General features: G+C 41.7%; 1 protein-coding gene across 12 annotated transcripts in view; it reads left to right on the top strand.

Moving 5' to 3' along the window:
• Positions 1 to 15,108, top strand: part of ptprt (protein tyrosine phosphatase receptor type T) — a 241,612-nt gene that overhangs the window by 187,286 nt on the left and 39,218 nt on the right. For all 12 annotated transcript variants that reach the window (XM_069531583.1, XM_069531570.1, XM_069531573.1 and 9 more), the window contains 4 exons: positions 228 to 263; positions 9,213 to 9,305; positions 10,355 to 10,464; positions 14,753 to 14,840. In XM_069531583.1, the coding sequence (XP_069387684.1) occupies positions 228 to 263; positions 9,213 to 9,305; positions 10,355 to 10,464; positions 14,753 to 14,840 (327 nt within the window). The remainder of the gene's footprint in view (positions 1 to 227; positions 264 to 9,212; positions 9,306 to 10,354; positions 10,465 to 14,752; positions 14,841 to 15,108) is intronic.

Here is a 15,108-nt window from a genome sequence, read left to right as displayed (position 1 = left end):
TCAATTGCTGTAACAGCCGTGGAGTTGCCTGCAGCTGTTGTTGCGACCGGACAAACGATCTTTATGAATGACACCACGTCGCAGCTGAGAAACTGGGCTGTGTACTCATCAGATTTTACCGCTGACTATTACTCTGTTACTTGGTGCTGATTAATGTTAGTTGGCGTCATCGCTGTTTCTGACTGATTTCACTGTTTCCCTCCATCATGTGTTGACGTCATGTTCAGTGTCCAAAGAGCCAGTTCCAGCCACGACGTCTATAGGTGAGTAAAACTGATTATGTCACGTTAACGTCCTAATGCATCTTTTATCACATATATCTGTTTTCATCTCTCTCCAAATAGTAAATGTGGTTTACTGTTACAGTGAGGGTGCCTCACACACACACACACACACACACACACACACACACACACACACACAGAGACAGAATGAAATGTCAAAATCATTTTTCAGTCCCCTCTTTCTGTCTTCTTCCACTCGTTTTTTCTCCTCTCTCTCCTTCTGTTGGCCAGATTGACCAGTTCTTTGCCAAGTGTGTTATGATGCCAAATCGTCAGATGTGTGTGTGTGTGTGTGTGTGTGTGTGTCTGGTTGCGGGGTTGAGGGTAGGGGTGGGTGTTTGCAAAAGTAGACCACACACACACACACACACACATGCACACACACATTCTGTCACACCATCGTAACATTTACTTTCCTGCCACACCTCTTCTCATTTCATAATTTTCTTTGTTCGCTCAACTTCCTTTCTATCTATTTCTTTGATCATTATCAGATTTGCTTTCATCTCTTCTTCATTCCACCTTTATTGTGTCCCTTCTTTTTTTTTTTACTTTAACTGCTCTCATTCCTCCTCTCCTCTCCAGGTATTAAAAAGTGCTGAGTAGATATTGAAGAACAAATCATTTCGATAGACCCTTCCTGTCTTATCTGACCTGAAAAACAGATTGGCCAAAGAAAGGTGGACAAAGACGACGAATGAAAAGAAAAATAAACTTTATTATACAACATCCTTCTCAAATTTGCTGCGATTCTCCACACAGATTCCTTATTTGCTGATTGCACATCAAGGGATGATGAAGCAGAATGCAAAAAATCGCTTGAGCGATTTGTGCAATGGCACAATTTTGCAGGCGTACATCTTTTACAGAGTGACATAAGTGTTTTGTCGAGCCATCTGTCCTCGCTACAATTAGAAGGAGCAGAATTGTAAAACAAAACTACAGCAGAACTAAATCTTTTTTTTGCAACAAATACACAATATAATATAGAATACGACAGAACTTAAGAGTGGGATTCAGCGTATAGATCAGAACTGCTTTAATGCATCTGTTTCTTTTTGAAATACCTGAAAGGCCTCCATGCTTCACAGCCAGATGCACCTGAACTGATTTTCATCTATTTACTTGATGAAAATCAAGATGTGTTTGAATGGGGTAAATTATTTTTCCATAAAAGAAGAATTTGAGAATGTACAGTGGCTGAAAACAACGTCAGTATTCAGGTAGAGCAAAGACAGTTATATAAAGTATTTATTCATGTCATCATAAATAATTTAACTCCATTGTAAAAAAAAAAAAAAAAGGTTAGAAAATTTTAATTAACAACATCAGGTTGGTCTTTTATCCTTTCATCATTTAATAAATGGGTAGAACACATTTCATTTTCCAAGGCAAATCCAACATTTAGACCTTTTCCAAGACCTTCCAGGCTTTGTGAAAACGGATAATGGTACCAGGGAAGATCGTTTTCAATGAGAGAGAGAGAGAGAGCGAGAGCGAGGGAGACGGATGTTATTAAGACGACAGTGAAAGAGGTACAGATTGAAGGATCAAACACAGGCAGAAGGAGCTTGGGTAAATCCAGTGTGCAATGCAGAGAGGTTAAGCTCCGTGTGTGTGTGTTTGTGTGTGTTTGCTTTTGGACCAGCTGTATCGTGTACACCATAACTGACTCAGGTGTCTCCTCGTCTTATGGAAATGAAGTAGACTCCAAAGCATTCACACGTTACCAACACTTACACACAGTACACACATAATTATACAAATATATGCATGAAGAGATCATCAGAAAGTTACAAAATATACACACACGTACAAACACACACGTGCACCTCGACCCTGCATAGTGTTAACATCGATGCGAACGCACCGTAAATCCATTGGATCAGTGGAAAGCCAGCGCAGCATAGCATGCATTTCATGTGCAAACACATTTTGGTCTAGAAATCAATTTCCCAGACACTGATGTGTGTTAAAGGGTTACGCCACACTGTTCTCTGTCAGCTCACAAAGCAAGCGTCAGCCTTTTGTGCCCGGCCAAGGACAGCCCATCATGTTTTACCATGCATCACAAGCCTCCTGCAGTTAATTAGATGCAGTCAGTGTCACAAATACAGTGATGCACCCGTGCGGAGGAATCCCACGGACGTGGAAGCCAAAGAATGAAACTCAGGAACTAAACCAGGAACTGAAATCTCCCTTTATAAATGACCTTTTCAAGAAAGATGAGGATGAACTAGAGACCAATGGTTTTGCTTTAGATGCCGATTTTTTTTAGGTGACAACCAAAATTTTGTCTTTGTAATTAATTGCGACTGGACGGGTGCACGTTAAAGAGAGATCTGGAGAAATGTGAAAGTACTACAATTAATTAGGAAGTACAAAGATTTATTTACTTTAATTATGTTCTAAATAACTAGAGTTTTGCTGCATTCATTGATCGTTTATAATATAATAATAAATAATAGTATTGACCTCAGTTCGCATTGACAAGGTTTTTCAGTATCACTCTAAAAAAAAGGGAATTTCAGTTGTGAATGAAGAACCTGCTCTTCGCTTTGTGATGGTCGTCCACTTTGTCCGACTATACAGCATTAACTTACACATTGTTCCCCTTCACTTTTGAGTCAAAGTGCAGCAGTCAGGTTTTTCTTCTTCAGTTTACAGAAAATGCTGCTTTCAGAAGTTGATGGATGGTTGGAAAGTACTTTACCAGAGCAGGGACAGGAGCTGCAGCCCAGAAACTACAGTGAGAGCTGCAATAGTTTCTACTATTTTGCAGGGAAGGATTCCTGTGGTTGAGAATTCTATATGTGCATTCTTTTTAATTCTAGTGTTCACAAAGAGAACAACAAAAAAAAACAGGATCAGAGCCAAATCGGTTGTCCGATCTGATAAATAATCTTTCATGTGTGAGCACAGAAGATTCAGAGAAGATATAAAAACCCTCGTTGTTTTGCAGAAGAGAACCAAATTGTCCACCTGAGCTCCACTGATTGTTAAAGTATAGAATTTACGAGGAGGTTGCATGTTGTTGTAAAGTATCCACATGTCGTCCTCACTGTGAAATTCCACTTTCTTCTTCTGCTTGATATTTTGAAGATGCTCTGCACTTGAAACACTTGAGCAGCAAATGTTCTCCTGCACAGCGGCAGAGTGAGAGAGCTCAATCTCCGTCCACAGCCCTGGTTGCACTGGAAGTAGTTTTTGCACAGCGTCACTGAAGGGCAATTATTTTCCCCAGGCCAGTTCAGCATGGCATTAGGCTGCATGTAAGGCGATTATGGCTAATGGTAGTCATTTTGTTTGGCCGTAATGTTGCAGTGCTGGGTAATTGAAGGCGAGGGGCAGGGTTGAGAGATAGTAATTTTTAACCTTTATGTGCTCAGGGAAGATTGAGCCTCGGTGATCTTTTCACGCTGCATCTTGACTACCTGCTTACAGAGCGTATATTCACATCCACTTCTCTCTCAGTCATGCTTCTTTTGACAAATCTTCCTCTGAGCTGTCCGTCTTTCACAATCTGTCTTTTCGACCCGGCCTGTTTCTTCCCTCGTGTACATGTTAAACATTGAAGCCTGTATTCACACATTAGTTATAATAAAAACACAACGAACAAGGAAGATGATTTTACTCTGGTCCTCAGAGACTTACCATCAAGAATGCTGTAATCCCGATGTGTTATCATTCCATTAATTATACAATCTATATTTTACACAGCTTCTTTGTTTAAGTATATTAACTTATATGACTTTCAATCAGAGCAGGGCAGCTAATCAAGTATGACAGTGCCACTGAAATCCCAATTATCACATCAAAATGGCCTCACTCTAGATACATTTGCCCAAAAACCCACGGGACTGATAGAAATCAAATAAACATTGGTCTGGTATTTCACACGAGGAGAGTGAGAGTAGAAACCAAACGGCAGAAAAAACAAGGAACATGTGTTGTGTTTTTCCATAGCAAGAAAAAAAAGACATTAATTTACAAGAAACTATTGCAAATTATTACTTTAATCCCTCACGTCTCTTTTAATTGTCTTCATGTACCAGATAGTCGTTGGCAACACTGAGCAGCTGGAGGCAAACAGACGATAGTGAATCCTTGTTTCTTAGCAGAGAGAAATATCTCGTTCCTTTCGTGTCTCCCTGCTCCTCACTATCGAGATAAGACGTCTTTGTGTTAAATAGGAAACTCTCCTGCGGAGCTGTCTGACTGTTGTGTTGCTGCTTGTGACTTTGCAGCGCAAGTAGCTCAACATCCACCTACGCACACTGTTCAACTCTGGACGTTTCAAAGGAAGCGGCTTTTCTTCCACCTGTAGCCGTTACACGTATATCTGACACACACACACACACACTGTGGTCTGGACTGTGTGAGTCAGTGATTTCTCTCCTGTCGTCAGGGGAAGAGGGGTGAAATGAGGTGAGCCGCTGGGATTCTGTCTAGACCAGTTGATCTGTGTGACCCACAGTCCAGATTCTGCTGCCGCTCCATCGTTTTCCTCCATTTATTTCCTCCGTAATGCGACTGCTCGCTTCCTCCGCCTCATCTGTCTTTTTGTCTGTGTTTTGTCTCTCGTTCCATCTGTCCTCTCCTCCGACTCTCCCCGTTTGAAATTCACTTTTCAAACTGTGCGAGCTGAATCTACAAACACAACCTGAACACTGGAAAGCAATTACGTAGAGTTGTTCTAAGAACTTTACTGGAGAATGTTTAATTTTTTTCTACCTTTTTCCTACATTTCTCTTCTTCCTTTACTCGTTTTACTCCCTTCAGCTCCTCTCCTCTTGCTTTAACACCACTCTCCCTTTTTCTCCTCGATATTTGTTCTCGACGCTTCCATCGGTCTTCATCTTTCATAAATGGGTGAAGGCCTCATGTACAGAGATGAAATACTTCAAATGTGTGAAATAATACACAACATATACAAAGCTTGTACTTTAATAATACACTGCAAAACGTATTTTAAACATGTGCTTTGGGGGGATGAAGTAGAAAATAAAGACACTAGATGTAAAATAGACAAATTGAGTTATATCTCTAACCTTATTCTATTATGTCGCGTAAAAGTTCAGTTATTTTTTTCTGTATATCTTTAGTTTTTGTGCAAAAAATAAGTACAAATACTTCTCTTTCAAATGACAGAATGAGTATTACTTTCGACAAATGTTCGCTGTGTCTATCATCTCCTCTCACATGTTTTTATTCGTTTTCATTTTCCTCTCTTCTGGTTTCCATCCCTTCGTTCTCCACCTTTCCTTTGTCACCTCCCTCCTCCGCCTCCTCTTCCTCCGCCGGACAACAGCTCAGCTGCACTTTGTATTTTCCATCTTTTTTTTTTTTTTTTTTTTATGCTAGCAGCTCAGTGTTCCACCACAGCCTCTAATGTGTTTCAAATATCAGGGCAATTTTTCATCCATACCGATGAGAATTGCAGCGGCCTGGCTGTGCTGCAGCCGGCCTGGAATGAAGTTGAACTTGACCTTGTGCTTCAGAGAAAGACAGAGTGAGAGAGAGAAAGAGAGAGAGAGAGAAACTCACCAGTCATGCATTTTTGTCCATGGATGTCCAAAGGTGTGCAGATAATTTTATCTGCCTTTCAAGACCAAGTTCATTCTCTGTCAACTTGTGGCTGTGATCTGTTGTGAGCTGTCACCTCCGGAGCCAATAAGAATATTACTTTTACGACACATGTATGTATTAATGCAGCACATTAGATTCTCTTAAAGGTCCAGTGTGTAGATTTTTTTACGGCCTCCGTAGAGAGGGTCCCCCCCATGTAAATATAAAGTATTTAAACATAAAGTATTTAAATATAAAGGGGCTTTTCTGGGGTAAAGAAAACTACAATTCATACGATTTAGATGAAACGAACTCGTGAAAACATCATGAGGATGATTCTACATTAGATTTCTGCCAGTAGTTCCCTTTCACCTCAATCTTACACACTGGACCTTTAATAGTGCCATGTGTAATATTTAGAATAATCTTTTATCTTATTAATAGATTTCACTGTCGAGGTCCTGAAGACAGCACCACTGTGGACCGAGTGACACTGATGCAGGGAAACATGAGTGATAACCTGTGTAGAGAGCAGTAGAGGACTCTGGTCATGAGAGAGGCAGAGACGACCCTGTGACGGCGGTGACGTAAATACAGACGTTCTGTCGTCAGACTGGATTTAACCGTGATTTTTTTTTTATTGGATCAAGCAGAAAACATTCACTCCTAACAAGCTGGAAGCTGCAATTTAAAATCAAGTCTTGAACATAACTCAACTGTTTTTGCCGTTCCATTTTGAATCTGTGATTACGTGGCACGATACATCGAATAGGATCTGTAAAAAATCCAAATGAATAATAAAACATTTGGGGCTTTCGGGTTGATTGTAACCTCAAAATGACTTGATTGTTACACACTGTCACCAAAGAGCATCTGTTTGATTATATTCTACAACAGAGCCTCTACACGAGGAAATGGGCATGACGTATAAAACGTGTTGTGTACGAGCAGTCGACAGTGAACACAGTGACACTGTGTTGTCAGGAGTCAAAGTCATCCATTACTGAGTCTTAATAAAGTCACAAGGTGGGAGGAGGGAACTTTATACAGCACACTGCCAAGCATGAAGGACTGAATTAACTGACACACTCACTGACAACGTATATACTGTACACACACACACACACACACATGCAAAGAACTCCCAACACACTTGTGTTTTTCTGAAACGATGACTCTGTTTTACACTGACACACACACACACACACACACACACACACAACCCTGTGACTGTAGGGTCAATAAATCTTCCCATTAGCATTGAGATGTCTTCATCATAGTCAGTGTTGTGGAGCTGCTGCTCTGACTCCATTTCATGCTTGGCTTCATGCATATTTGACCTTGGTGAGCTTAACACACACACACACACACACACACAGACACACACACAGACACACAAATAGACAAAGTAAAAGGTAAGCAGTCACGTGCACACACTTATCTGGCCCAAGTGTATACAGTATAAGACCTGCACGTTGTCATTCAGACAATCCTGTGAACTTGGAGGCAGCCGGGGATGTTTGAGAGAGTGTGTGACAGATGTTTGCGTGTGCATTTCTTTTGTGTGTCTGTAATTGTCTGTGATAGCTTTGTGTGACTGCTGTGGTCTGTGTGTGTTTGTTGCGTTATTCTGTGAGTGTGTACGGTGAAGCGGTGTCAGCCAAAAGCATTCATGTGAACCATTGACTTTAAATTTGATGATGAATGACAGGACAACTCTCCCAAAAAGCGTCTCAATCGCCCCCTGGTGGCTGTCTGCATTGCAGGTCATAAACTCCACCTCCTCTATGTTAGTGGACGGGACATGGACCAAGCTAAAACATTCAAATCCCTGCTGGATAAAGTTCTTATCACACTCGTTTATAATGAAAAGAGACGTGATGGACATTTGATTTAATCTTTACCAAAACACCCTGAACCTCCTCTGTCTCCTCCTCTGTCTCCTCCTCTGTCTCCTCCTCTGTCTCTGCAGTGAGTGTGTAAAGACAGTGGTCAAATGCTATTTTAAGTCGTATTTCACAAAGTAAAGGACTAGCAGCAGAATGGGGTTGCGTCCTGAGTTTTATAGAACGTATGGGAGAAGAGGACGACAGGAGTTAATGTAGATTTATGTGATGAGAGGAGGCGCGGGAGTAAATTCTCAGCTGAACGGTTCTGGGGAGACGGGAGGAGTTCAGGGTGCGACCCGGTTCTGTTTCACTGGACACGCAGTTTGTGTTTGTCCTGACCTCTGCAGCTCCTCTTCTCTCCTCAACTCTTTACACCAGTCCCCCCCCCCTCCCCTCTCTCTCTCTCCTCCTTTCTGCTTCCTGTTTCCTCTCGCCTTTCATCAGCTCCTCCTCATTTCATCTCCTTTTATTCTCTCCATCATCTTCTCATTCTGTTCTTTTATCACTTCCTAATCTCAGGAAGCAACTTGTCAGTTATGCAAATCGCTCATTGTAAATGGTTTTATCCTCCTTGTGTCCGTTCTCCTGACCACACACACACACACACACACACACACACACACACACACACACACACACACACACACACGCAGCAGTGACCCATGTGGCCGGCTCATTCTTCATTCATTTAGGGAAGCCAGTGTTTAGATTGGCTTATGGAGAAGCCACTTTAGGCCGCTAATGAATCCACAGCCGTCATTAACATGCAAATAGCTCTATTAAGAAAACATAGTTGCGCAGTTTTATATAACAAACCCTTTCCCTTCAGAAACACAAACACACTCTCGCTCACACTTCAGCGACTCTGGCTGGTTTTCAGAAGCCGTATTCACACAGTCAGATTCTGTGACTGTCGAACAATATAAAACTAAAACAGCTGTTAATCTTCCCACGTCGTCATCTTCTCTCAGTCGCTGTGTTTCTCTAAACATTTATACAAATGTAAAAAAAATGTAAATGCAACAATCATTACTTCCACATCTTTCGCTAAAATTTCGCAGTTTAAAAAAAATTAAAAAAACATTTCTCCATGATGTGATGCGAGCTCTTGACGTGCCGTTCCTTCTCTCGGTCCCCTGAACCCCCCCCCCCACCACCACCATGTATCCCTCCATCTGCTCAGGCTAATAAACATCCAATACACTCATCCAATCAATCTGTCCATCCTTTAATCGGAGGAGAGATATTCCAATTAAGTTTCCCATCATGCCCACCAATCAGGGCTCAGGGTGTTAAGTGAATAATTTAAGTCATCAGTTGTCTTCGGTGACCAATCTTCTCTCACCTGTGCTGCAGAGTCAGTGTGTGTGTGTGTGTGTGTGTGTCAGGGTACATGGTGGGCTGTCATGGATGGGAGGTGTGTTGTCATGGTAACATACTCCTCTCTCTCTCTCTCTCTCTCTCCTTACAGACAGCAGCCAGCCATCGCTCTCCCAGCCGTCTCTGACCCTGCAGAGTTTCCCCTACGGAGGCTGTGAGTCAGTGGAGCTCTCCTACCAGAGTGGTACGTGTTCGGAAATCACTTTGTTGAGTGGTGGGTTAGTCAGTCACTCGACAAGGGAGGTAACTAGTTGGTCCCTTAGTTAGTTAGTTATTACTTTATTCTGTGAGACTACTCAGAGGGAGTAAAGTATTGATTAAATACTTCAACATCTTATAACTGTGCGGAACATGGACTGCGTATGGAGATGGACGATATGACTGCTCGATGGACGGATGAAGCCTGAACCCGGGAGTCACTCTGATGATGATCATGATGTTTATCCTCTCAAAAAGGACGAAGACCCTTTTCTCTGATCATTTATTTTACACAGAATTGTGTAAAAGTGAAAACTATTAAACGAAATCATGTGAATTTACAGATTCATACAATATTTAGTTTTTACTTCGTTCCTAATCCTCTTGAAAGAAGATACAGAACCAGGGAATGTCGTTTTTCAGTCAGAGGCTGTGTTTGTTTACGTGTCCGCTGGTCAGTCAGTTAGTCACGGATAAGTACTTTACTGATTCACACTTCACACAGACGACGTATTTAAAAAGAAAAACCCTGAATGTGAAGTGTAGCACGAGTTGTGTGTCCTGTTAAACAGTTGTGTGTCAAAGCAAAGACACAAAGTTCGTTAAGAAGTCGAGTCACAGTTGGTCATTTAATTAGCTAACTATAGTTAACTATAACCATCAGATGAACAAAACAAGTTAGTTATATGCAGAATAAGTCAGTAAAATCCAAAGTCAGTTGGTTATTTGACTTTGTTGTTGTTAATAGACTGAAGTCGTCACGAAAACAGCGAATTAGCTAAACATTTTATTACCTCTAAAGATAAATCGATACTTTGCTGCGTTGGTTCTGTGGTTTTATTGACTGACCCTAATTTGGTAATTTAGCTTGAAAAGGAATTCACATCACGAACAGCGATTAGAACGGCAATTTGGTGTCATGATTTCTAAAGATCCATCCATCTCCTGGCCCACGCTGCTTCTCCCACACACTGACAGCGTCTGTCTCTCCTCCCGTTTACATCTCCATCCCTCTCTCTGTTTACGTTCCTGCAGGTCAGTTCCAGGCGGGCCAGTTCCAGCCGGCTATTCGAGTCGCCGACCTCCTCCAACACATCACCCAGATGAAATGTGGACAGGGCTACGGTTTCAAGGAGGAATATGAGGTGAATACAAACACTGACACACAAAGAGGTTCATAATGAGAACAACAGTAAAGCAGGCATCAGTCTTCCCACAGACAACATTACAAGCAGCTATTAGTGAGAAGGTAAAAGGTCTGTCGCTGAGCACACACGTAATAGGTCTAATAAAATCTGCCTGTGACCCCAGGATGTAACTGGTGAGTAGTAACTCAGAGAGAGCGGGGTTTAATGCAAGAGAAACATGGCTCCACATATTGGGTGCATCCTTGACTTTTGTGTCAAGTGCATGATGGGAAGGACATTTTGAACGAAAGTGTTTTTAATTGCACCAAAGTAAAATGGTCAAAGGCTCAATTACCGAGAGGTTTGATCTAATGTCAGAAATCAAGTCATTTGCATGAAGAATTTGTGAGAAGGGTCTGAATGTAACGAACATCTGAGTCAGTCTTCTTAAAATGGGAGAATACAGTGGGCGAGGTTTCTAACAACTGCAGAACCGTAAGAATCCACCCCCCCAAAAAAAAGACGAGGTGGTCACTTCCTGCCTCCTGCTGCTCCTCCCCTCACCTGAATGTTTCCCGCGTGCTCCTGTTGATGAATGAACTGGTGCTTCCTCAGATATGAAAGTCAAACTCCAGAATGTGCGGACGACAAATTGTCTGGACCTTTCCCTGAGTTCATGTCTGGAAGCAGTTTGTGTCTTTATGTGTGGATCAGAATCTTCTTCCAAACCATTTCCCTCTTCCGTCTTCTCCCCTTTTTTCTCTTCTTTAATCTCCCCCTCATACTCCCTCTATTTAGTCCACATTGTGTTTCATTCTCCTCATCTTTTCTCCTTTTATTCTCTTTTTCCTGCTCCTCCCATCTCTTTCCTTCATGACTCGTCTCCCACCCTCTTCTCTCTCTCTCTCTTCATCCCCGTCCCTTGAATTTAGTTTTTCTCTCTGCGCCTCCTGTTTTGTTCACAGCACAGTTTATCACACATTTTTATAATCTTTCTTCATCGTGGGTATTCGACCATGTGCTCATTTTCCTTCGAAAATCCTCCTTCCCTCTCTTTCATTCAAAAGGCATGGGGCAGTCTTTCTCCCCTCTCCCCCCCGCTCTCATAAGAATGAATATTTTCTATTATTAACTCTGCATGCGTGTTGGAAATTGTCCCTCTGTGATGCCGTACGTTATATTTTCATTTGCTTCCTGTCATTTTGGTTTATACCCACTGATACGTTTCAGGGGAGAGCAAATGTGATTTATTCTCCAGTGTGTATGTGTGTGTGTGTGTGTGAGAGAGAGAGAGGAGATAGAGAGAGAGACATTTAAAGAAAGACATTGAAAGAAGCTTTATCTGTAGAGCTGGTATATCTGCCTCCTGTCACCAACAACAAATAGAGAAAGTCTATGGACAGTATTTAAAAAAACATAAAATTCACCGAAATCTAACTTAACTTACATTTTAAAGCTTTTCTTTTTTTAATCTCATTTTAAAAAGTGTTTGTGTTCATGTATAAAAGTTCAAGCTTGTGATTTGTATTTATTTAACTTCTCAGTCAGGTTAGTGCAAAATAAAATGATTCTGAGGTGAAATGTTGGTAGTTATGTCCTCTGTGTGTGTGTGTGTGTGTGTGTGTGTGTGTGTGTGTGTCTGCCACCACACCCCATATGTCCTCTTGTCCCCGTCTCTGTGTGGGATGTGACCTCCGTTGTTGAAGCCCATTAACCTCACTAACACCGACAGCAGCCACACTGTCAACATGTCGCTCCCCACCGGGATCAAACCTTCTGCAATCTAAAGGGAAGATACACGTTGTTTGAAGCTCGGCCAGTCGGTCAGATCAACTTGTTTAATGTTAACTGGACTGAACAGTGAACTTTCATAAACCCAGAGACGATGATCTGAGGATTTTTATGAGATGTATTCTTACAGTAGTTTGTTCTTTACTTTATTTACTCCAAAGTTAGAATATAATCAGAAATATCTGTTATTATATATATTTATTTTTATTTTAGTCTGCATTTTCTTTTTATTATCTTACAATTTTGAATGAGACCATCGCAAATAAGTTATTCTTTTATCTTAGTAATATATGCGCCAAGGTTTTTTTCCCACTGATATTCTATTTAACTAGGGAAACAGATTGTGTTTTAGTCTGGTCCCGATTTTTTAAATTAAACACTTTTATCAATTTAAAGCATTAATACAGTTAAAACACTGAAGTACTAACAACGGCTTGGAGGAAATGCATTCATGTTGTGTGTATGTGTGTTGTTGTGTGTGTTTATAAAGAATATTAATCATCTCATAAGTGATGGAGTTTAGATGAGAGCGGTTTGATTCAGGCTGGTTGTTTTCAGGTTGAAAAAGTGCGGCAAACCCACACCTTATGCAAATGTTCACATATACACACACACACACACACACACACACACACACACACACACAAACACACACACAAACCCACGAACAGACGCCTCTTACCTAATGTGTCCAAAAAATATTTTTACACGTCACACAAACACGCACTCAGACCCTTGTTCCACTTTAAAAGAATCAATTTTCTGCTTGACTGAGCGATATGTTTAGGTGTCTGTATTTCTGTCCCTGTGTGTGTGTGTGTGTGTGCGTGTGTGTGTGCGTGTGCATGTGCATATCTAGGTCATATCAATGTCTGTAAGTGAAAGCTTTTGTCTGGTCTTGTTAAGCCCTTAATGGACTCAAAAGGACTGTTCACTTGTCCCCATGCACGAAATGTTTGTGTGTGTGTTCATGTTTGTGCCCCTGTGTGTGTGTGTGTGTGTGTGTGTGTGTGTGTGTGTCTGTGTGTTAGTTATAATGATTGTTCTAAAGTGGTTCGGTATCCATATGGCGACCTCTGAGAGCTGGGGTTTGAATGCTAAGCACAAGCTTGAGAGGGGCCTTAAACACACACACACACACACACACAAATAAACACAAACACGCATGTAAGTCAAATGATCATTCTCTCACACACTCAGACCATAGCCCATAGTGTATTTCATCACACACACACATTTTGTCCTTGTGTGTAAGGCCTGTCACTCGGGCCAGCATCACAGTGGGGGGGTGAGGACAATCTGTCTCCTCTCCCAAACAAAGGACTGACACATTTTCTCCCTCAGACCGAACCAACATAACAACATTACCTGCTCTTATTTCCTTCAACAAGGAAAATATTTAGCTGCACCCATTTCATCCGCGTTGCTCCAGACTCCTGGTCGCTCTTATGATTTTGTGCAGGGATTTAATTTGCAGTACCTCTGCCAGTAAAGTTGGACGGAGGGTACGTTTTCACTGCAGCCTGACGGTCTGTTGATTAGCAAGGCATCCTGGATTTGGCTGAGGTTTTGGCCGAGGGACAGACCTGATTGGAATTGATAGTTCTGGAATTTCTGCCACTAGAAGATGTTTAGCCTCACCTTATGTGCGGTGTGTTTACAAGTGTGACTTTTTTAATAAGAAAGAATTAAAACGAGGGAAACTAACTTTTAAAGAAGAGGAGAGTTGCACAGTGTCAGAAGAGAAGTAATGTTTAGAGACTAGTGGCTAATATCAGTATAACAGCTCTTGCTTAAAGATATACAGACTTAGAAAAATTGCTTGATTGTCGTGATTGTCCACTTAAAGTCAATAAACTCTCGTGTGCAGTTGTTATCCAGAGGTCTGCCTCCCTGTCGAGGATGGTAAAAACTTTACGGATATGTTGACGGTCCAACAGACGCGGCAGAACAATGTAGATGAGAAAGAAGGAGTGACATTAAAGAGTGTGTGTGAACATTTAAATCCTGTCAACAAGCGTCAGGTAAAGATTATTCAAATCGGACATCCTTATTCTTGGTATTGCTTTGACCCTGACACTTTAATAAACACACTAAAATATTCTATGAACATTCATATCCTCTCAGAAAATGTTTTTTATTTCACTGTCACTAAAAAACCTTTCACAGCTCTGGATCAACAACAATGAGAAGATAAAGTTGTTGACAGTTGAATCACATGTGACCCGGCTGCCATCTTCTGTCAGATTCACTTGTGTTACGTTGTGTGACTCTCGACGCCCTGAGTGGTAAAAGTTAAACTATCAGTTCACTGACTTTTCATTCATATTCATGTTACTGTTTCAACTTCTGCCTGCGCATGTGTCAGGGTACAAGCTCTGGGCATGGAGCCATATGTGCATGCATATTTCTGTGTGTTCATGGCTAAATATGAAACTGTGTCTGGTCTGTGTGTGTGTGTGTGTGTGTGTGTGTGTGTGTGTGTGTGTGTGTGTGTGTACATGTGCATGTTCAGGCCCTGGCAGAGGGACAGACGGCGCCCTGGGAAACGGCCAAGAAGGACGAGAACCGCAACAAGAATCGCTATGGCAACATCATCGCTTGTGAGTACTGCAATGACGTAGATAGACTCCTCCGGCGGGTGTTTGGCTGAATATGTATTTAGTCTGTGTTGGATTGGTTCAGCCCGGTTCGGTCCAGTATGGTGTGTAGCTGTGGTTTGGTTTGGTTTGATTTGGCGTGAGCTGGATGTTTTCTCAGAGTGGACATACAGGAACATTTTTACTCTAACTGTCCGGCCTGTCGGAGGGTTGAACCGCTCGGCCTGCGGTTTTTGTCGGTTACAGCTTCCTTACAGCAAAAAACGGATCT

This window comes from Paralichthys olivaceus, chromosome 2, assembly GCF_024713975.1.
Source record: "Paralichthys olivaceus isolate ysfri-2021 chromosome 2, ASM2471397v2, whole genome shotgun sequence".
In the NCBI taxonomy this organism is placed as follows: Eukaryota; Metazoa; Chordata; class Actinopteri; order Pleuronectiformes; family Paralichthyidae; genus Paralichthys; species Paralichthys olivaceus.
Note: the sequence above shows the minus strand (reverse complement) of the source record. Positions and strands in the feature narration are given on the sequence as shown.